Source organism: Bicyclus anynana, chromosome 22 (genome assembly GCF_947172395.1).
Source record: "Bicyclus anynana chromosome 22, ilBicAnyn1.1, whole genome shotgun sequence".
NCBI classification, from domain to species: domain Eukaryota; kingdom Metazoa; phylum Arthropoda; class Insecta; order Lepidoptera; family Nymphalidae; genus Bicyclus; species Bicyclus anynana.
This window is the reverse complement of record NC_069104.1, coordinates 12438935-12462865: the sequence shown is the minus strand read 5'-3', so window position 1 is coordinate 12462865 and position 23931 is coordinate 12438935. Positions and strand designations below refer to the sequence as shown.

At 39.4% G+C, this 23931-nt stretch overlaps 2 protein-coding genes and 1 long non-coding RNA gene across 3 annotated transcripts in view; 2 read left to right on the top strand and 1 right to left on the bottom strand.

Annotated features, from left to right (window-relative positions):
• Positions 1–4231, bottom strand: part of LOC112057688 (regulator of G-protein signaling loco) — a 104447-nt gene extending 100216 nt beyond the window's left edge. Inside the window, exons 1-2 of the mRNA XM_024098196.2 lie at positions 3679–4231; positions 74–1590 (exon numbers count right to left, since the gene is read on the bottom strand). Of these exons, the coding sequence (XP_023953964.2) occupies positions 74–1590; positions 3679–4084 (1923 nt within the window). The 5' untranslated portion in view covers positions 4085–4231. The remainder of the gene's footprint in view (positions 1–73; positions 1591–3678) is intronic.
• An 896-nt stretch (positions 4232–5127) lies between these two features.
• On the top strand, positions 5128–23526 carry LOC112057690 (nucleolar complex protein 3 homolog). The gene is made up of 13 exons (XM_024098198.2): positions 5128–5279; positions 5377–5651; positions 6616–6842; positions 7460–7707; positions 8498–8663; positions 9668–9788; positions 14839–15052; positions 15826–16014; positions 17148–17329; positions 17886–18094; positions 18816–18994; positions 20794–21005; positions 23295–23526. Exons 1-13 carry the CDS (start codon positions 5274–5276, stop codon positions 23485–23487), a joined length of 2421 nt encoding a protein of 806 aa, XP_023953966.2. The 5' UTR covers positions 5128–5273; the 3' UTR covers positions 23488–23526.
• On the top strand, positions 21016–22520 carry LOC128199325 (uncharacterized). Its single transcript, XR_008251976.1, has 2 exons — positions 21016–21351; positions 21391–22520. It is a non-coding gene; the product is annotated as an uncharacterized LOC128199325 (long non-coding RNA).
• Positions 23527–23931: the final 405 nt, after the last annotated feature.

Sequence of the window (23931 nt, the reverse complement as noted above, 5' to 3'; positions counted from 1 at the left end):
TTCGATAGTGTAGATTTAGGTCTTTTTTTACTAATAAATAAAAAAACATGAAAAAAGTAAGCGCGAAACCCACCTTGCATTTCACACTCGCAGGATGCACAAATTTATGATCATCTTTACTACTTTCAGGGGCTTGATCTCTCAGCCCTATCACCAGCATGTCATCCAGCGAAGCCTGCAGATGCCTCCGCCTGGACGGTCGAGCCTCCTCGTGACTCCGGGACGAGTATACTGACACTGAATCCACACTAGCTTTACTTGTACCTGATATAACTGTCACATTTTCAACTGATTCGTTGGATTGGTAATCGAATCTCCTCTGTCTCTCTTCGTAAATCTCCACAGAGTTAAAAGTCTCTGCTACTCTGTCTATCTCATCCATTTCTAATTGGGACGGTATGAATTCATAGTGCCCTTCGTTTTCAGTGTAAACCTGATCGTACACCGCGCCGTTGAAACTTCTCGAACCGGACGGAACGTTGCCGTAAATGTTGTTATAGTTGTAGCTGTCTTCCTCGTTCCTCACGCTCACGTGGCGGGGTTCGTTCGCGTTTAGAATTACATCGTCAAGGTTTAAAGGCCGACCTTGACCTCCAAAACCGTCTACAACAGGCGTGGTGTTGGATAGGAATGATCCGTCAGCTTCGAAGCTACTGCATCCGACCAAACCCATCGGTCTTCGAGGCATCTCTTGCCGGAACCTTCCCGGCGCTGGTTGCTGGCCAGCGAAATCAACAACCAGTATCCTATCAGCGATATTTCTACAATCATTGTGGAAACCGATGCCCGAATCGCTGTTGCTCGATGTGGTTGTCACTTCACTGTGGTTGCTGGGTTGCGGAGAATTCGCGATAAAATCCGGTGGTTCTATTCTGGCTTCCTCGTGTCTGCACGGTCTACGATCTCTCGGCGTGCGGAACACTGGTCGGTTACACCTCGAAAAGTTGCCTAACGCTGGGCTTTCGCTTTTAACGGCCAGTTTAGATATCTGCTGTATGGTCGGACTCGAACAATCGTCTGGAGGCAAAGAATACATCCCCCTGACAACGCCGACTACGTACTCCGCCGACGGTGGAAACTCCAAACATCTTTCTGCAACTGGGTCCCTGGTGCAAGCGATTTGGAACTCTCTCGCTCTTGTTATATGGATGTCGTGCTCTGCCATTCTCGGGTCGACGGCGAAGACGTGACAACTGTGGGACGCCTCTACCTCTACATCGGTAATTTCAGCGGCTGTAACCAATCCGAAAAACCGTCTGTCGGCATCTGAACCGCACCCGGCGTACAGTATCCTCTCTCTTTGATATTGGGCGAGTATTTGGGCGTTCGGACGACGTAAAAGCAGTGCATTGGGAAGAACTGATAGCAGAACTGGTGCAGCTGTCCTTCTTTCTTGCCTCAATTTTCTCACAGCATTCCTCACATTACCTGGAGCAGCGTTGGGAGATGCTTGGGGAGTTTCTATGGTGCCTAGGTATCCTACGACGGCACGGCATTCTAGACGTGCTAAATGGTTTGGCGTGAGCTGAGCGCGAGTCAAGTTCTGTAGGATTTCATTGACGCCTGAAGTGCTTGGCGCAGCGTGACACCCTGTAACACATTATAGCAATACAGTAAAATTTCAACTAATTTTAATTGAAAGGCATTTGAGAAACTATAAATCTGGATAATGGGGATGATGACTAGGTTTGAATATACTGATTTTTAAGACACATTCGGATTGTTATAGCAATACAGTAAAATTTCAACTAATTTTAATTGAAAGGCATTTGAGTAACTGTAAATCTGGATAATGAGGATGATGACTAGGTTTGAATATATTGATTTTTATGAGACATTCGGATTGTCAGGATGTTTGATGTTGTAAAATAAATAAGATTATATGATTTCAAAATCAATCAAAAATCTTTCAACATAATACATTTTTCATTAATGAAGTATAACATATAAGATGAATGCACAAATAAGATATTCTTAAATATATTTTAATGCCCATACAAATCATAAATATTTATTATGGTGCATTTTTGAGCCATCCATAGCACAGCTGCAAACATGACTTATTAAATCCCTGTAACTCTGAAGAAAGTAAAAATCGCAGATACCCATAACATAGATATAGAAGTTACATTCTACAAAATCGTTTAAATATTAGCATGCTACATATTAACATACATTTAAAAAAACTGTCATCATCGCTATTGAATGTATGAACTAAAATTATTTTGTATTACTGACTAATGAGCTAAGCAAAAAAGTACTATGTAACTAGGTAGTTTATGCAGTAGAAGTGGGTGCGAGAGGAACACCAGTGAAATCTCACTATTACCTGCTTAAAGACCTTGGCCTAACCTGACCTGGGTTTTCAAAGCTGATCTAATAGGATGCTAACAAATTTGGCTGGGCAATGAAATGCAAGAGATCTTTTGATCCTACACCAAAACCATAAATACTAAGATTTATATAAGATTTTCCGTCTGCCACAAGATTGACTAGCACTTGCACTATTATTCAAGAAATGCTAATATAGTCATCCATGGATAATCAAGTATTTACTGTATTTGAAAATCCCTATCTAACATTTAATTCCTGAAAAATTTATAACACATAATTTTCTCAATAGCAACAAAAAATATACAACAAAAAAGCACGAAAACAAAAAGAACAAAAACATTACTTAATTGTAGGGCACACTTAAGTAATGTTTTTGTCACACAACTTGACTAAGCTGGAGCATCTTTGGGCAAGCATTTGAAGCAAGTTGAAAACCATATAAAGGAAAAAAGCCTCACTACTCTCAGTCCCCCTGATGATGTTGCTGAGGTCCCATTAAAGAGCCTAAGGCACTTACACAATCAGAAAAAAACCTAAATGATTCATTTTGTGAAGAGAAATAGACAAATGTCACACTATCTCTTTTGGTTGTGTTGGGATGGAAAAGATGGGACTGGTACTACTCTGCTGCCATTGGTTGACATTCTGTCTTTTTCTCTTCACATAATATGATGCTAGGCATACTGGTCTCTGTTTTTGGAGACATACAGGATAAGTTTTCAACTTACCTTAAATACATAAAACCAAAAATGTTCACCATCTCTCAGAGCATTGTTTTCATTAGTGCAGAACATTTGTGACAAGGCAATAAAAATTTAACTAAATTAAAAGTGCTGAGTGACACAGTGCTCCAATTATTAAAAGATTGACTTACTCAAACTAACATCCCTTTCGTGCTAGTTGGTAGTTATCTGGAAACATTTACTACTATCATTCATTGCTAAATACTTTTCCAAAATGGTATGAAAAATTTCCCAAAGTAGCATTTAAACTGTCTTGCGCTTTGTAATGTGGTAGATGTAAGAGTAGTTTTTTATATTTACTTTTTATATCATCTAATTTGAAGTTGCAATACCTCCATAGTTATGAGGCAGAACTCATGAACGAAAATTTGTGGTTTGACCCCTACCCGCTAGACTTTTGTCATACCCACTCCTAACACTATCTTTTCCATAAAATTGGAGTGAAAACATTTTAGCGACTCTGCAGGTCTTAGTCCCTTCATCACATTAACTAAACTATAGTAAACATTTTATAAACCATATTTAAAATAATTCTAAGACTAATTTTTTCTCTCTGAAACTGTATTAGTTTATGTTAGTTTTTCTATGAAGATCACACTACCTGGATGATGCAGCATAGCCGGCTGGGGCCTCCGACGAGGCGGGGGGTACCTCCTCCTCGTCCTAGCCCTTTCCTCAGGCTCCGTGTCTTCCGTGTCGGTGGGCGGAGACTCTCGCGGCGTCACGCTCAACGCTATCGGCCCCGGGGCTGCTGCGACTAGCCGAGCGACTGACGCATGCGGAGCCCTCGCTACACTCGCACCGTCAACAGCGAGCAATGCATCTCCTGCCCGTAATCCAGCTCGTTCCGCCGGCCCGTTCGCCGCTACCGCAGACACCACGCAGGGCCTCTGCCCAGCTATGGTGAAGCCAAACCCACCGGCCCCTCTTACGACCACTACCCGCCGCTCAGCAGCCCTAGATAGAGCTGCCCTGCGACGTCTTCGCCTCTGTTGCTGAGGCACCATTGTACGTAACTTTTCACTGACAAAGCTGCTTCATAATATAAATTCCGAGCATTTTTTCACTAGAACACTATGTCTGTTATGGAACTAGCTGCGCCAAACTGCTATTCAAAGTCAGGAAAACTAGAAATACAACAATTTAAAAGTTACAATCAAAGATTACAGTGTATTATTGGAAATAGATAGGCTACTCGAACTTTTTTCGGAACAAATGTGATAGCGCCATCTAGTGACTAGATACGGTATTTTTAGTATAGTAAAAAGTATAAAAATAATAATGCATATTTTTTGTAAAGGAGAGACATTTTTGAATTTGTAATAGTTGAAGAAACCAATTGAGAAAAAGAAAAAAAAAAAAAGAAAAAAAGTTTTCCTTTGTTACCCCGGGCTCGAACTCAGGATTTTATTATATTGTACCTTTGTTATGCACCACTAGGCTAAATGCCTATGTGAAAAATCGTTGAAATTAATGTACACTTACTGTTTTTCTTTAATAATCCCTTTGCTTTAGAAATACAAACACATTCTTTCTATTACGCGTCAAAATTAAAAGGATAAATAATTCTTTTTTTTCGGTTTTTTTTCCCTACTTACACGGGCTTAATCTCTAAAAACATTCTAGTACGTACACAACTATGTAATTGTATTTACTATCCTGGAATCTTAAATCTAGGATATAGATGGCGCTGCTTCATGAAGATTTCACGTTCTTCTAAGTTCCCATGGCATGGTTACAATAAAGTTTCGAGGTCTCCTCAACTGACATGACGTTTAGAAAGTTTGGTTCCGTTCAAAACAAAACTTGTTTTTGTCGTTCCACGCAACTGCTACGGGTGTATAATTCTTTTTTAATGTTGTAAGCATGTGGATTTTACTTGTGAATAAATGAATGAAAACTGTAAACTAATTAAATTTTGTATAATTTATTATTTGCTAGAGGATTTCAATTTAGAGGATCCAAAACAAAATGATTTATAAAAACGTAATACAAATATCTTCTCTGATGTTTGCGTATGTTCAAACGTTTTTAGTCAACGCCATTTTTTGTCTTTAGAACTGTCAGTGTCAAAAGTTATATTATTTTGCAAATGTCAAAAACATGCTGCATGTTGTTTTTCTATTATAATTAAACGTTTTTAGCAGTGTTATTTCTCGAATTTAAATAAAAGAGGCTTTTAATTTAAGCTTAAAAATGGCGGTAAGTTAATACAATTATTGATACTTATAATCTTTAACACACAATTGTGATACTTTTACAGCTTTCGTTTTAACCTGTGAACCGCGTATTTTCACAGAAAAAAGGCAAAATAAAGATCAGTAAAACGAAGAGGAACAATCAGATAACTAACAAAATGAAGAAGCAGGGTAAGCTGAAGTTGCAGCGGCACAGACAGAAGGTTCAGAAGCAGAAGGCGCCTGTGCAGACCCAGCCTGAATACAGCAGCGACAGCGAGTCCTCGAGTAACGAATGGGCAGACATGTTGGACGAGGACGAACAGCAGTACATAGTCCAAAGGCTCGCCAAACAGCCCCAGTTATTATCTAATATACCAGATGAACCGGAAACTAAGTAAGTAGCGGTTAATTAGCCTTGTTGTTTTCGAAGTGATAACTTCTTATGGGAGGGTAAACCGCTTCGTAACGTGACGCGTTACAGCGTCACTCTGTCTGGCTGCCCTTTCTCTCACTCATAGAGCATGTTTAAGTTATCACTTCTGTTGAGTGACCCGAGACAACCTTTTTTTGTTAGACTGTTTGGCTAATGGTGTTAAGATTGGGCTGAGAACTTTCAATAACAACCTGGAGTTCAGAAATTGGTTATTTTACACCTTTATGTCTTGGAAAGGGCCTTAACTCCTTAATCCTTATTATTACAATACATTTGAGCCACAAAAGTTAAGCCTCTTTCTTGGTCATTATCAATAATCTGTGGTGTTCTTATAAAGGGATGGTGTGATCTTGTAATCAGCAATGAGGCATTCTAAAGTTGGTTAATCAGTTAATTATTGAGTAGAAAGTGGCAATAGCTCCATCTTTAAAGAGTTAACTTAAATTAGAATGGTTCTAGGTTCAAAACCTATCTGTTACACTATAATTATAATCCTGGCAAAGGCTTTACATTTTCTGCAACTGCAAAGTTGCAAAGTTCTAAGTTTTCTATATAAAAAAGACTTTTTAGATACAACTTGTGTTTTTAGCAACAAGATTATAAGTTAACAGTTAGCCAAGCATTGCTAGATTATCTTTGTGTTTGTGAAAATAGGAAAAGATATTTTTTGTTAATACAAACTTGTCTCTTATTGCCTATGCTAAGCTCATGGATGTATGATTTAAAGAATTTAGGCAGTATTTTGAAATTATTTGAAACTTACTGTTTCATTTTATATTAGAAAATTTAATTCAATCAAATTAATAAATTGACGCATAGTGTGCTGATCATACTGAATAATATTATATTTACTTGTAAATATTATGTGAAAGAAACTTTACAAATTTGTGACAAATTAACCTTAACACTAAAAATGTATTTCCAGACGCGGCTCAAAACGTAAACGCAACAAAGAGAAAATGCCCAAACCAATAAAACAGAGCGACACAAACATCTCCGACAGTGACAGTGGAGCTGAGAGTGACACAGATGACAGTGACGTCGAGGAAAAATATGAAAAAGAACAGTCAGAGCGGCCAGCTAAGAAAATGAGACCTCTTCTGCCTATCAAGACTAAACATGGAGTGATGGAAAGAGAAGAAGAATGTGAAGGTAGCTTAAAATCAGTATAACTAGTGCACATTAACTTCACACCTGGCTACCAAACACATAAACATCATTCGAGCCAGGTATCAAGTTAATCCACACAAGCTGTACATATTATTAGTAAATGAAACTTCAATGCCTATAAATTACAGAGTTAAACACTTAGCTGATGTACAAGGAAGTATCATACAAAATTCTGTTTTGTGATCATCCAATAAGTGTATGAATTAAGACTTATAAGTAACCACATTAAATTTAAATTAAACTGTGTAGTGTGTGTGTGTGTGTGTGTGTGTGTGTAAAAAATTAGTGTTTGCAAATACCACCATAATACTTATTTCTGAGGCCAAACAACATCACTGTGTTATAAATTTGTTTTCCATTAAAATAATAAACTTTAAAGTTAAGCACAAGCTTTAACAACTAAAATCATATACCTTAGGTTATTATATTTCAGAACATTGGAATTAGTAGTGATAAAAAAAATGTAGATTAGACATACAATTCTAATTAGACAGTTTATTCACCAAGTTCAACTTGAAGCTTTTAATAATAAGTATAAGTAATAAGTATAAGTTAAAGAATTATATATGACTAGTTGAACAACTTTGAATAAATTTTAGAATCTGAATCGGAGCAAGAAGATGACAATGATCTGAATCAGCGAGCTGACACAAATGAACAGTCAAAGACAGACTCAGGCTCTGACTCGGGTATGGAAGTAGCCGATGAGGTCAACGTCAGTCAGCCTGATGAGGTGGATGAGGTCACTACGGTGGAGCTGTTGGCTGCGAGGAGGGACAAATTGAGGCATGAGAAACTGAGGATTGGTGCACTCTGTTCATCTTTGTTGGAGAGTCCAGAAAAAAAGGTATCTGAGTCATTGTCAGTTATTATGTACCTATTCAAATTCAATTATCGTCGGTCTAGATTTGATAGCTCGTAAGTGCAAACTGACGAACTTTACAGGAGAGACAAGAAACACCTTTTAGGTATCACTAGAAGTCGTTTTATGCAACCAAAAACGTTTTTAATGTACGTACTACAAGATATTTACGGGCTACCACCGGAAAAGCTGTTTAAAGCTTTCTGCATCAAAATCTATTTTTACCAAAAATTGTTACTTACGAGGTATCACATCTAAACAGATAATATAAGGATATTGTAAACTAAACAAGCACTTTTGAAACAACAGGTTAGTCTGTTTGTAGTACTACCTACTACTGTATTTTGTACCACTGTTTTCAGAAGGCAGGATTTGCTGTGCTGTTTAAAAAAATTCATACATCATAGTGCAATAGTTAAATTCATTAAAATTTCTTTTATATCCTATGCAAATGTGCAAGCTAATCTGATTCAATGGTCTTCAAGCATCTTTGTAATTAAGGAATTAATTAATTGTGTAGTAACTTAGTAAATGTTTTTAGCACCATTTAATACATCAATTATTCCCTAATCTATGAATTTATTTTCTTTGTTATTTTAATAGTTGCCAATAAAAGTTCTTAATCTAAGAAATCGTAATGTCTTCTTCTTCTTCCTTCTGGGCCCTGCACTTGGCCATGTGATTGGCTATTGTACGTAGGTCGTAATGTCTTATGAGACATCTTCATTTTAGTTGCCAAGTTTTTTAAACTGCTTTGACATATCTGCTATTCCAGTTAAAGAACTTGTTCCCAATCCTATACCTGATGGAAGAGAGGTTGAAGGACGGAGCACTGAACCTGCTGTCAGTGAGGAAGCTTGCCACCATCTCTGCTGCCGAGGTGTTTAGAGACATCCTGCCTGACTATAAGATAAGGCATCAAGACTACTCTGACATTAAGTGTATGTTTATTCTGTATTTATTTTTGCTTAGCGAAGGCCAGCGACTTCGTCCGCGTAGAAATCAATGAAAACTTTGTGTGTGCTCAATTTCAAAAATTCTTGAATTATAATTCGTATTTTTTTTAAGATTTATGAACAAATTTTTAAAACTGTAACTCTAAAAAGGAAGGACTTTCTTTACAAACTTTCAACCACTCACACACACCCTCTTCTATTTTTATTTTAGGGTTAAAAAGTATATATATATATATATTTTGCTCCAACATCCAATTTACCATTATACCAAAATTCATCTTGATCGGTTCAGTTGTTAAGCTGTGAAAAGGTAACAGACAGACAGACAGACTTACTTTCATATTTATATTTGTATATATTTACTTGTACAAATCCAAATCATTTATTATCATCAAGCATAAGAAGAGAAGAGAACAGCCTACTAACCCACATAATAGTAGCAAACTAAACTGAACATCTTCCCATCTTTTTTTATACCAAGGGAAATCCGGATTTAAAGTGGGCATCAATCTATCATCATTATCAAATGATAATGATACTTTGCGGCACTATCTTGTAAAGAAGTAAAGATTTTGGCCAAGAATTTCAGGGAACTCACTACTGAATGCAGTAGTAAGTTGGTCATTATCACTCGACCTTGAATTAGAAAAAGGTATGGAAGTACTCATGGGCAAACTGGTCTTCCTTGTTCTTATTTTCTCCGAGGCTCCTTAGCTTATAAATATATTTATTAACATCATGAAATTATATGAGATGGCTCTACAATTAACTGCTCCAGTAAAAAAAATTACGATTAAACAATTTTACAAAAAAAAGAAAAACCAAAGTTTAGTTACCCAGGTAAAATTGACTTTTGTTGGTCTGGTTTTTCTTGCTTTGTAGTTTGCAAAAATAATTTCTATTAATTTTAACTAGAATATAAAATAAGCCATGCAAACTATGTGCTATTTTAATCAATCGTTTTATATTCTTCAAATTTTTGTTTACAGTGAAAAAGGACACATTAAGCTTATACAAGTATGAAAAGGAGCTGTTAGAGTTCTACAAGAGATATTTGCAAAGGTTGGAAAAGGCTGCTAATGTGCTGCGACAGAAAAAGGGGGACAACAGGTCAGTTGCAAACTTTTTATCGTTTCTAAAGTCCAACCACTCAGAGATTGCGTTTATGACAGGTGGTGCGAATGGGGCAAACATATTCTATTACAATTGCCTTGTTTTTATGTCTCTCTCTTTCTCTCATGTTACATAGCTACAGCTTGCAACCATGACCATGACCAGTTATAAAGAGATCAATTCCGAGGGCAACCGAAGAGGAGATTTTTGCAGTTACTCGAACACGGCAGATGAACATTAAGAACATGAACCTTGCATGTTGTTTAGTATCTCCATCAAGTATGAGCCCTTAATATTGGTTTGTAAGGAAACCAAAAAAAAACTGATTTCAAAAATACTCTTCAATAATTAGCACGTCAGATTACGATGGTCTGTAGTTTTCTTCCCCACCGCTGAAAGCGAAAAAAGTATATTTTTAGGAACCAGTTGGGTAATTTAATAAAAATTAAGACATTACAAATAATTTATTTACACACACATGTACTTTGTAATAAGAATTTAAACAAAATCAAAGGTCTAACCCCCGGCGCTCTCTGGTATCCGGGCTACCGTTACCGTTACCGAAGACACCACTGGAGTGAGTAACCAGGCTTCAGTGCATGTTAATGTTACTGGAAAGAAACTAATTCAGCAGGCTTTTCATCCCAGCCTATTTGTGAGAACAAGGAGCATGTCTACAGGTAGTGCACCATGCTTTAGTAATACAGAACCACCTGTAGATCTCACTGAACACAACAACAAGGAATCCCAAACACATACATCTGTTCAACAACCTGAGTGGCAGAGGGTACCTACAATCAGAAACCCAAAACGAAAGAATATGTCGACCACACCATCACCAAAAGGGAACATACCAGTGTCAAACCAATTCGGATCATTGGATATTGATGTAGATGATTCTGAAACCCTACCTACAAACAATAAACAGCATGTATTCAAACCTCCACCCATCATGCTATATGGCATTGAAGATGTTGCAAAACTGAACGAACTAATCAGATCAAAATTAGATAAAGAAGAGTTCACCATCAAAATTGTTACCCGAAACCAATTAAGACTTAGTTGTCCGACTATAGAGAGAGAAAACAATCTGATTGGACACACCTTTTCTAGAAAGGATACAAGACCTTACAGAATTGTAATTAAGAAGCTCCATCCAAGTACACCTAAAGAGGCAATACAAGAAGCTATAGAGCAGTCCGGAAACACAGTTTGTGGTGAAATAATAAATACTCGATATGGACCTAATAAAATACCACTATCGACATTCTTTGTAAACCTAGACCCACATCCAAACAATACAGAGGTTAAGAAAATTACCCATATATTCAATACAAAGGTCATTATTGAAGATCCAATAAGAAAGGCAAATGTGCCCCAATGCAAAAGGTGTCAGCAATATGGCCACACTAAGAATAACTGCCTTAGGCCATATAGATGCGTGAAATGTGCAGAGAGCCATAACACAGTAGACTGCCCAAAAAAAGACCGGAATACCCCAGCAAAGTGTTGCCTCTGTTTAGGTAATCACCCAGCAAACTACAAAGGCTGTGAAGTTTATGTAGAAATCAACAAAAGCAAAAGAAATACTTCACGAAGAGACTATATAAAACCAAGAAAACAAACAGAGGATAAAGACCAACAACAAAGCACTGGAAAACAAGAAAATATACAAAAATTAGATAGACCCTTCGCATCAAAGGAGAAGGAACACGCATATACTAGACAACACTCCTCAAGCCAGTTTAATACTAGGACATATGCAGAAGTCGCTAAAATTCAGAACAAAGATGAAACTACAACAGAATCTAAGCTAGAAATACTACTCACAAAACAAGCTGAAAAGCTAGATAAATTAATAGACCAAATGTCAATAATGATGAACTTATTGACCACAGTAATACAAAAGATAATCTAATGGCTACTCTAAGATTGGCAACATGGAATGTTAATGGTCTGATTGGACATAAGAGTGACGTCGAACTACTATTGAAAATCCACAAAATAGACGTACTACTGGTGTCAGAATCTCATCTTACTACCAACCACAATTTTGCTATAAAAGACTATATAACATACACAACACCCCATCCTGATGGAACTGCCCATGCTGGAACAGCAGTAATTGTAAGGAAAGCTTTGAAACATGATATCCTTGAAGACTACAAAACACCTCACTTACAAGCTACAACCATTGTATTGTACGATAATCATGGGTCACTTACTCTCTCAGCTGTTTACTGCCCCCCAAAACCAAACCCAAAGGAAACTCACTTCACAGAATATTTTAAAACGCTTGGAAATAGATACATCTGTGGTGGTGACTGGAATGCCAAAAACGTGCAATGGGGATCACGACTAACTCTACCTCGAGGCAGAGAACTTAATTCAAGTATAATCAAAAATAACCTCAGTATTTTAAGTACAGGTGAACCAACTTACTGGCCTACAGATCCCAACAAATTACCGGACCTCTTAGACTTCTATATATATAAAGGGCTATCAAACTTGTATATAAGTATAGATAGTTGCTATGATAGTTGCTCAGACCATACACCAGTACTAAGTACGGTTAGTACATCAATAATTTCAAGACCCGCCAAAGAATGTCTATACAACAAACAAACTGATTGGTCAGCATTCAGAAAATATATTGATACTAATCTATCGCTAAAAGTTCCACTCAAAACGAATGACGACATTGATGAAGCAGCAGAAACCATAACAAACATGATACAAACTGCAGCATGGATTTCTACACCGGATATAAGATACACGCCAGGTAGTAACAACTTACCCATGGATATCAAAAATAAGGTACTAGAGAAAAGGAGGCTCAGAAGAGTTTGGCATACTAGTCGTCATCCGTTGGACAAAAAGGCGCTAAACCTGGCAGCAGCGGAACTTACATCCTATTTAAAAGACGTAGAAAATGACACATTGAAACATAAACTGATTAATCTGTCTGCTTCGAAAAACAATGAATATTCATTGTATAGAGCCGTAAAGACTAACAAAGCTTCGCCTATAATCATAAAACACCCACTAAAACTAGATAATGGTACATGGGCCAGGAAAGATAATGAACGTGCGGAAGCCTCTGCCAAGTTTCTAAGTGAAGTTTTTACTTCAAATAACGGCGACCCAGACACTGATAGAGAAGTCGCAGATTTTCTGGATAGCGACCTTCAACTAAGCTTACCAATAAAAAGCTGCACCCCCAGAGAGGTCTGGAGAGTAATAAAAGGACTTGAACTTCACAAAGCTCCAGGATTCTGTTTAATAACGGCAGAGGTCTTACTACAACTTCCAAGAAAAGCGATTGTCTTTGTGACTCAGCTTTTTAATGGCATCTTGAGAACATCCCACTACCCGTCTATTTGGAAAATTTCGGAAATTATTATGATACCGAAACCTGGGAAGCCACCGCATCTAGTCACATCTTATAGACCAATAAGCCTACTACCAACATTGTCCAAGGTATTTGAAAAAATAACTCTGTCCAGACTCAAAACCATTCTTCATGAAAGGGAAATTATTCCCCAGCATCAATTTGGATTCCGAAGCCGACACTCCACTGTGGAACAGGTACACAGAATAGTCAAACAAATTAGAGAAGCCCTAGAAAGTAAACAATATTGCTCGGCTGTTTTTTTGGATGTTCAACAGGCTTTTGATAAGGTCTGGCACAATGGATTGCTCTTTAAAGCCAAACATTGCCCCCCACACAACTTCTTCATGTTACTGAAGTCATATGTCAATCAAAGAATATTTCGAGTGAAAATCAATGACGCGTTTTCGAACTTCCATGACATTCAAGCAGGTGTTCCCCAGGGTTCCGTTTTGGGTCCCACACTCTATTTATTATACACTGCAGATATTCCTATCTCAAACAGCGTACTCACCGCTACATTTGCTGATGATACAGCTGTATTGTGTAATAACAAAGACGCAAATATGGCTTCAAATATTCTACAAGTACACCTGAACAAGATAAATTCATGGATGATTAAATGGCGTATCAAAGCTAGTTCCACGAAGTCAACACATGTGACATTTACCTTGCGAATGGACGAATGTACTCCTGTTAAACTGGGACTTGATATTATCCCCCATAGTGACACCGCAAAATATCTTGGGATACACCTAGACAAAAAACAAACATGGAGAACGCATATAGTAAAAAAACGCGATGAACTAAATCAAACCTTCAGAAAACTTAACTGGCTTATGGGAAGGCATTCGCATGTCTCACTCAGTAATAAATTGCTCATTTATAAAACAGTAATAAAACCAGTGTGGACCTACGGCATTGAACTGTGGGGCACAGCCAAAAACTCAAACTTGGAAATACTACAAAGATTTCAGAGTAAAGTTTTAAAAACCATCACAAATGCTCCATGGTTCACTAAGATATCGGAACTACATGAGTATCTTGACATAAAAACAGTAAAAGAAGAGGTTGAACTCAGATCAATGTGCTATAAAAATCGCATAAACACCCATGAAAATAAACTTGCTACTGCCCTCGGTCATCCAATAGATGTTAGAAGGCTAAAGCGCGCCTACATATGGGATCTCCTGTAAAAAAAAAAAAATCAAAATAATAAGAATGTACAAATGTACAAATGAAATACAAAAAATTAACAAATAAAATAAATCAGCATGGCCTTCAATGGAAGGTCAGCTACAGATGCCATGTAGTACCCACAAGCAATTTGCTTAAAGCTGTTGCAGCTGATTGCACAATAGTAATGAATTAAAAAAAAAAAAAAAAGGTCTAACTCGTTAATATATTTTAGCTGCAACAAATTATAACAAATCTTATAACAAATTCTCAAAACTCAAAATGGACAGAGTTTTGACCTTACTTGTAGTCGCTGTTCGAAAATCGCCCAGAATTAAGTGAGCAATGACTTATATAGGCTTGCTGGCGCACTACCACCACTTTTTATCCCTATTTTGATGATGTCATCTCAGAATTCTCCTAACAATATAATCATTTATTGCGTTGTAGCAGAGTTGCAGATTATTTATTGATCCACAGGAAGTTCGACGAGCCCACAGTGAGCCTGGCGCTGCTGTCACTTCGCTGTATGGCGACGCTGCTGGTGGCGCGACCCAACTTCAACTACGCGACCAACATCGCGCAGAGCGTCGTGCCCTTCCTGGACAGTCGCGAGCCGCGCGCACGAGCGATCGTGTCCGAAAGCTTCGCCAGCGTCTTCACCGAGGACAAGAAGGGCGAGATCACACTCGCTGTAAGTCATCATCATCGTTAATAGCCGATGGACGTCCACTGTTGGACATAGGTCGCTTGCATGGACTTCCGAACAACGGTCTCGAGCCGCCAGCATCCAGCGGCTCCCTGCAACCCGCTTGTCTGCGGTTCACTGATGTAAGTATTAACGACCAATATAGCGACCGACACGCTAAGCCTCGTAGCCGATGGACGCGGCTTCCACTTGGAAATGTTAGATCCGGCTCGGCTTAAATGTTGAAAATAACCCTAATTGTTTTTCTTAAACGTAAAATACTGAATACATCTTTGCTATAATAAATTGTCTATGAAGCATATGACCTAATTTTTGGTCCTTCGAACCGGATTTGGCTGTTAATTTATTATATTTTGCACACAAGTGAAAGAGTTTCCTTTATGATTGCTTCACAGGCAGGATTATATTTCAATATGACGGCCGCATGGCGTAGTGGGTAGTGACCCTGCTTTCTGCATCCACGGCCGTAGTAGGTTCGATTCCCACAACTGGAAAATATTTGTGTGATGAATATGGGTTTTTTCCAGTGTCTGTGTGTATTTATACATTATATAAGTATTTATATAATGTATATGAATATATCAACTATCTTAGTACCAACAAGCTACTCTGTATGCTTACTTTGGGGCTAGATAGTGATGTAGTGTTTAAGTATATTTATTATCTTTTATTGATAATAAATTAATATCTTTGTTCGTGCCTTCGTTCCTGCGCAAACTACTTGCGAGGGTATACAACAAGTGCAATTGGTATCACAGATCGTGCGTCTCATCAACCAGCTGGTGAAGCGGCGCGGCGAGCGCCTGCAGCCGGCCGCGCTCGACTGCCTGCTGTCGCTCAACATCAAGCACGTGGAGCTGGACCAGGAGGCCGAGCTGCAGCACAAGAAGCGCCAGGAGGAGAAGCACAAGAAGAGGATCGTCAACCTCTCCAAGATGGAGAAGAAGGTAACCAGCCAGTTGTGCGACTTGTGTCGCAGACAGTGCATCTGATAACCTAGCTGGTGAAGCAGCGCTTGCAGCCGGCCGAGAATAAGAAGAGAGGGAGTTATAGAAACCAGCTTATTCAATGGTATCTGCTTGTTATCTTCTATTGAGAATGTCCTCAATTTAGTCCAGGCACGTTTGTTTTGTTATTCCAGTTCCAGAATAGGATAGTTGACTCATATCAAATTTAATATAAACAATATTAATTTCGCATAGTACATGGAATAAGGGTTCGAAATATATCAATATTAATTAATAATAGTTAAGGATTTCTTATAAAACTTAATTTAAAAATCATGTGTTTTTCAAATTCTCCAAATTCTCCAATTATCCAAACGTCAAAAACGCTGTCATCTATTTCATCACGACGTCACGTTACAATGTTACTTGATGTACTAAACGCCAAACTAATTTTTTTGTCAAACGCTCCGTATGTAAGGGATTTGTTAACGTTACGTCATGAAACAGTTGAAATATAGACCTTTATGGCCGACAGACGTTGTGGCTCGTATTGTCAATAACATATTTAAGAACTAAAAGGAGATGGCCTATGTTTGCCTAGCTACCTGATACCTCATTACAAAAATGAAAGTTATATTAAAAAGAAGTAAAAAATTAATTTAAGAATTTAGGTATAATTTATTTTCAACCATAACTTCAGAATACTACCTCAGGTATAAAGAGTTCTTTTTTTGTTTATTTACACTTGATTTCTATTAGATAAACGTTCCGTTTCTGCGGTTTCTGTAATCTATGGTTAAACAACTTTCAAACGAACCAAAGAATAAGAAAGCTCTTTACTTATTGCAACTTAGTTATTGCTGAAGATGAAGTAGTCTAATGAAGTAGTAGAATAGTCTTATATTATATTACATTATTACAATGGTTACATACTTATGTACGAAAGTAAATAAGAGCTTACATATTCTAGGAAATATATAATTTATCTGAAGTTTGCGTACATAATAATTTGATTCTTCACTGAATCCAAAAAATAAGGACTGGTAATTGTAATATAGGTTTTGGGTTCTAGGCTGAGTGCCATACAGAAGTTGGCCATGTCCATTGCATTAATTTAATTTGTTTCCCACTAGCGCGCCAAGAAACTGAAAGAGGTGGAGCGCGAGCTGCTGGAGACGGAGGCGATGGAGAGCGAGGCGGCGCGCAAGAAGCTGCTGACGGAGGTGACGAAGACCGTGTTCCACATCTACTTCCGCCTGCTGAAGACGGCGCCGCGCTCGGGGCTGTTGGCCGCCGCGCTCCTCGGGATCGCCAAGTTTGTAGCTTTTAGATGACGAAAAATAATCCAATCCAAAAAAATCAAGATAAATATTAACACCATTTTCGGGAATCTACTGTAAGTCAACTTAAAACGGGTTCCTCTAAGTAGAAAGGGAAAAATGTCAGCCAAATTCCTATTTAAATTCTAAATATTCACATTTGAAAAGCTTTTGTCAAAAATTTTCACTAGCACAATCACAATAATAGCCTTGGGCATTGTGGAAACCCCAAAAATTTTTCGTTCCACAACTCTGACCTTTTTCAATGAATTTGCCATCTGAAATGCCACAAAAAGAGTTTCTGGCAAGAATTACCATACCACAACACTGCAATAGTCACAAAACAGTGAACGTGGTCTTCATTTTAATCTTAGTTGGTTCGGTTTTGGTTCAGTGGAAGCCATTTCGACACTTGTTGGCTGGTTTGCTGGTCAAACTCGTAAGCCTTGTCATCTTAACATGTCGGTAGCAATATCAGATTTGAATCCTAAATGCATGTCTCCAACTACTCGATTGATGTTGGACACAGTTTGGAGTGTGTTGTCGCTGCAGGTTCACGCACGTGATCAACCTGGAGTACTACTCGGACCTGGTGGCTATCCTGGCGCGGCTGGTGGCGGACGAGCTGGTGGCGCGGCGCGAGCGGCTGCTGTGCGTGCGCGCCGTGCTGTGCGTGCTGGCGGGCGCGGGCGACGCGCTCAGCGTGGACCCCGCGCGCTTCCACAACCACCTGTACGACAACACGCTGCACGCGCACGCAGGTGAGTGCTGCACGAGCTGGTGGCTGCCTGGCGCGGCTGGTGGCGGACGAGCTAGTGGCGCGGCGCGAGCGGCTGCTGTGCGTGCGCGCCGTGCTGTGCGTGCTGGCGGGCGCGGGCGACGCGCTCAGCGTGGACCCCGCGCGCTTCCACAACCACCTGTACGACAACACGCTGCACGCGCACGCAGGTGAGTGCTGCACGAGCTGGTGGCTGTCCTGGCGCGGCTGGTGGCGCTGGGCTTGGGGTGTGAGCTTGTGAATGGGGTACGAAAACCGAAATGTCATACCGTTTAAAAGCGCCATCTATTGTAGCACTGATAAACTACGACATAACACAGGTAATCCCATACGAGAGATGGCGCTAGTAATTTTCTATTTATTTCAAGTTTCTGTTTCATATATTATTCTATTTATGAAATAAGTTTTACTTTAATCGTCTAAACTCTAAAGCACACTCTTTTTATTTTATAGATAGTTAAACAATGTATGTTATTTTAAACTACCAATAGATGGAGTTTTTAGAAAACTTTGAAACAATCCCTTTTTGTACACTTCAAGAGCGTTTTGTGATGCAGTTATGCCTGAGGCTCATAGATGGCGCTTTGTTTTTTGAAAAATTTAAAGAAGTTAGCAACAGCACACTGATTCTTTTTGTTTTCTGTTTTCTTCACAGACGGTAAATTATGCTGATTATAATTCTGAAATGTGTCGATGTGTTTCAGGCGCGACGCAAGCCGACGCGGCCATCATCGTGGAGGCGATCTGGCAGATGTGTGCGCGCGCGCGCCGCGTGTCGCCCGCCGTGCTGCGCGCCTTCTGCAAGCGCCTCGCCGCCGCCGCCGCGCAGCTGCAGCACCACGCCGCGCTCGCAGCCCTGGCGCTGCTGCACCAGCTCGCGCAGGTGAGCCCTACCACTCGTCATCATCATCATCATCATCATCGTCATCATAGTGCTGCGCGCCTTCTGCAAGCGCCTCGCCGCCGCCGCCGCGCAGCTGCAGCACCACGCCGCGCTCGCAGCCCTGGCGCTGCTGCACCAGCTCGCGCAGGTGAGCCCTACCACTCGTCATCATCATCATCATCATCATCGTCATCATAGTGCTGCGCGCCTTCTGCAAGCGCCTCGCCGCCGCCGCCGCGCAGCTGCAGCACCACGCCGCGCTCGCAGCCCTGGCGCTGCTGCACCAGCTCGCGCAGGTGAGCCCTACCACTCGTCATCATCATCATCATCATCATCGTCATCATAGTGCTGCGCGCCTTCTGCAAGCGCCTCGCCGCCGCCGCCGCGCAGCTGCAGCACCACGCCGCGCTCGCAGCCCTGGCGCTGCTGCACCAGCTCGCGCAGGTGAGCCCTACCACTCGTCATCATAATCATCATCATCATCATCATCATCATCATCATCATCATCATCATCATCATCATCATCATCATCATCATCATCATAGTGCTGCGCGCCTTCTGCAAGCGCCTCGCCGCCGCCGCCGCGCAGCTGCAGCACCACGCCGCGCCCGCAGCCCTGGCGCTGCTGCACCAGCTCGCGCAGGTGAGCCCTACCACTCGTCATCATCATCATCATAGTGCTGCGCGCCTTCTGCAAGCGCCTCGCCGCCGCCGCCGCGCAGCTGCAGCACCACGCCGCGCTCGCAGCCCTGGCGCTGCTGCACCAGCTCGCGCAGGTGAGCCCTACCACTCGTCATCATCATCATCATCTTAGTGCATAGTGCTAATCGTCCATGGGTGAATACCTTCTGTTACCACGTATAACAGCTGCTATCTTCCCGGAAAAGTGTAATTGGAAAAGGCTGAACGGACGTTGACAGGGAGATCTAAAAAAATAGTGAGGCTTCCCCCTCCTACTTGGGGTATACCTGAGTATGACATGGGGTCATCAGCAAGATGACGAAAGTAGTGATGTCTGAAGCTGGAAACAGCAGAGTAGCGGAGTATTCATACTCGGATGTCAAAGCGAATAGTGTATTTGAGACTTTGTAAAATAACAAACAGAGCTTGGTGAAAGCGCGTCTTAAGATATTATGTAAAAAGGAAAAACATAGATTCATAGTTATTTACCACAGATTAATCAATAATATACAGAAGAATAGAAAAAAGAAATATGAAACGTACGTATTACGACGGTGTCGTACCCGTCACGAATATGAAATCCAAAAACGAATACGTTCTCTTGTCATTACAATATGAAACGTAGCATCAGTAATTTTCAAGACTATTCAAAAAAAAATGGCATCTTATGTTTTAAATATTTTTAAAATTGTTCTCAAAAACTAATGAAATAAAATGGAGTATTTTTTTATTGGTTATTATATTAATTAGCTGACGCCGCGTGGTTCCCGTTCCCGTAGGAATACGAGAATAATTTATATAGTCTATAGCCTTCCTCGAAAAATAGCACTGAAAGAATTTTTGAAATCGGACTAGTAGCTCCTGAGATTAGCGCGTTCAATCAAACAAACAAACAAACCTTTCAGCTTTATAATATTAGTATAGATTTACATAATTGTTGTTAGTGTTAAATTTTGAAATACAAATTATGAAAAAATTTGTAAATGCGGATGTCAAAGAGACACGTGATTTTTGTTTTTTTTTGTGGGTTACACCGGCTTCATCACGCAGTTTGTAAAGACTAGGTTACTCTGTGTTATTTACTAAACGTTTCTCAACTATCCCAATGTGACTTCCAGCAAAGTAAAGCGGTCACGTCGCTGTTCGAGACGGACGAGACGGTGGGGTCGGGGCGCTACGACCCCCTGTCCCCCTCCCCCGAGCACTGCAACGCGCACTGCGCCGCCGCGCACGAGCTGTGCGCGCTGAGGAAGCACTACCACCCCACCGTGCGGAGCGCCGCCGCCTCGCTGCTCACTAGAGGGAGCTGGCCGGCGGAACTCAACAAGTTGTAAGTTGTATAGCTTGGCAACATCTCAAGTGACAGTAATACGAAATTTAAAAAGAAAATTAAGTAATCGGTGTACATACATATAAAAAAAAATAATACCGACCGAATTGAGAACCTCCTCCTTTTTGAAGTCGGTTAATTAAAAACTACTTTTTATCACTTTACTCGGTTTAATAACATCACATTAACGTTAGTTTCTCCATTTTTAGTTTTTGAAATATTATTTTTATGTCTGTTCTAATAATTTTTATTCTTAGTTTCTTTTCCTTTTGTGTTATTTGTGTTTTTACTTGGTTTTGTTTTTCTTTAATTTGTTAAATTAATAATAGTTAAAATAAGCATGTTAGTCTAAATATCGTATTAATAGTCTATAGGTAGTAGGTAGTCACTACCTATAAGTAGATTTACAATTATACCTCTATTAATTTAGTTCTTGTTAATATATGTATTTGTATTTAATTGTAATCTGTTGGTGTCCAAATAAAAAAAAACTTCGTTCGTAACACTCCCGATGTGTCGCGCGGGCCGGAGGGCGTGTAGCGATGAATGAAAAACTCACGGCTGATGCACGTCACTTCCCCGCACGCACCATTTCACACCCACGCAGTCTGCCCCTGTCTCCCGCATATCATGGGAGTGTTATCAACGAACTTGCCCGACTATAGTTGTTTGAACGCCTTACTGACGGAGGTATAGTAAGAGATCCGGCATAACAATTATATACCCTCATCTGTTATTTATCTGGGATAAGAAATAAATGATAGATAATATTGTCATTGACACATTGCACATAGGTTGCCTACACACAACTGTTAAATTGCGGCTGGTTATTATAAAATGATTTTTTCACTACTCTTGCTCAAAAACACTGTCATATTACCACTCCACAGCGGGGCTAAACAAGAATATTAGCCTCTAGGGGCTAAAGTAATTTTGTTTTTTTAATTCTTGTCTGTTACGAGTACTAGCCAAGTACTAGCCTACTATAAAACGGAGGAGGTTTTATTCGAAAGTAGAATCATTATAGGTAAGGCGCCGATTGTTTTGAAAAATAAATAAAAACTTTAAATTGGAATGAAATGCACCGTTCTTGTCTGTGGAATGCGTTTATTTTTTTATTTAATTTTATTGAGTTGCGAATAGAGCGAGATTTGAAGACATGGGACATCCTTTACGGTGTAATACCTTTGCCTTTTCCTCATGTCAAAAAAATAAAATTAAAAAGCGAGAATTTAAAAAACAATTGGCGTGAATAACTTCTTCACTTGATTTTTTTCAGAAATTCATTGTAAATTTGTGACCGTAACTTACATATTTTTCAACAATAACTGCTATTGTGTTCTTCATCTAGTGAGAATGGTAATCTTAATTTGGAGATGGATGAAATTTTCAATCTGTTACCATCAAAGTCGAGACGCATTTACTTAAATACTTACTTACGATACCTACGAATACCTACGAAAAATTTAATAAGTGGAGAAAACAACAACGAATGGATTTACTTACGAAAGGAGTTTTTTAAACTATTATCTCTCACGTTTACCTCACATTCATTATTCATCTTCACAGTAGTCGGAAATTATGTTACCGGGTAAAAGCATCTCCCTTAATATCCAAAATTGCAGACTTTGTACATTTAATTTTTAATTAAAATAAATCATTGAACATTGTACTAAACTATTTTATTTTCTCGCAATCGTAGTGAAAAGCAGAGTGTAACACGTGGAGCTAAACCCATTATAAACTCGGTTTCTATTTAGGCGTATAAAAATACCTCGTATATAATGGGTCTTTTTAGCCCCTTGTATAACAATCTACTATTTTTTAATCTACTTCCTTCATTGGTTAATTTAAAAAATCGCAGACGAATATACCCGAATAATTGAAAACGTAACGTTTTCCAGGCCATATACCCTCATTAATTATTTAATCGCCTAATATGATAAATGTTTAACTATTGAGTTGCCTTAAATCTAGTTCATGGTTTATTCAATTTTGTATGAATAACGTGTCTGGCAGCAATATTCAACCTAATCAATGGCAACCTATTTACCTATCGGTTATTTCTTACCACTAATAAATAACAGGGTATATATTATAATACTAATATATAACAGGGTATATAGTAGGAGGGTATATATTTCTAATGCCAGATTCTACACCAATACGCTCAGTTTTTCTGACAGGTCGTGATTGATATGAACAAACATTTAATTACAATTGCCTCGTTATTTTCTCATCACTACAAAGATGTCCTTTGAATAAAAATATCTTTCATTTGTATCACAGAACACCCATGCAAATACTATCGCAATACGACGGGTCCAAAATGGCGTTCAAGCCGTCCGTACCGCCGCCCAAACCCCACGCCCAGCCCGGCAAGAGCAAGACCCACGCGTGGGCAAACGTCGATTTCAAGGCCCACTGTAATAACATAGAGGAGAATGTAGCTATAACCTTCAGTGAAAAGATTGTTAGATGATTTGCAAAACTAGTGTTAATAAAATATTTGACATTAAAATACTTGTTTTATTAGTTTACTAGCGGAAGCCCGCGACTTCGTCTGCGAAAAAGTCGATGTAAACTCTTAACTAACCCTACCCTTTAAGGATGCACACGCGACGGAAGCTTTAAAAAACAGTTACTCCCAACATTTCCCTTCAGTGCTCTGCTCCTGTAGGTCGTAGCGTGATGAAAAGTATACTATAACCTGCCCAGTGTGCCTAGTGGGAGTTTTCAATATTTTCATACTGTTACTATCACGTTGACGTAAACGCAAATTTATATGAAATTGAAACAGTTGTGCTGTAGTCCCACTAGATGGCGCTGTTTCAATTCCTTAGAAATTCGCGTTTACGTTACGTGACAGTAACAGTATCAAACTGCCACTAGGCCCTCTGGAGTATGAAGAATAATTGTCCCAAGT

Excerpts from the sequence above, each read along its gene's own strand:
- LOC112057690 (XM_024098198.2), top strand. Across the intron at positions 5,652-6,615 it reads CCAGATGAACCGGAAACTAA|ACGCGGCTCAAAACGTAAAC; the intron begins GTAAGTAGCGGT and ends ATGTATTTCCAG. Across the intron at positions 21,006-23,294 it reads CCGGCGGAACTCAACAAGTT|AACACCCATGCAAATACTAT; the intron begins GTAAGTTGTATA and ends TTTGTATCACAG.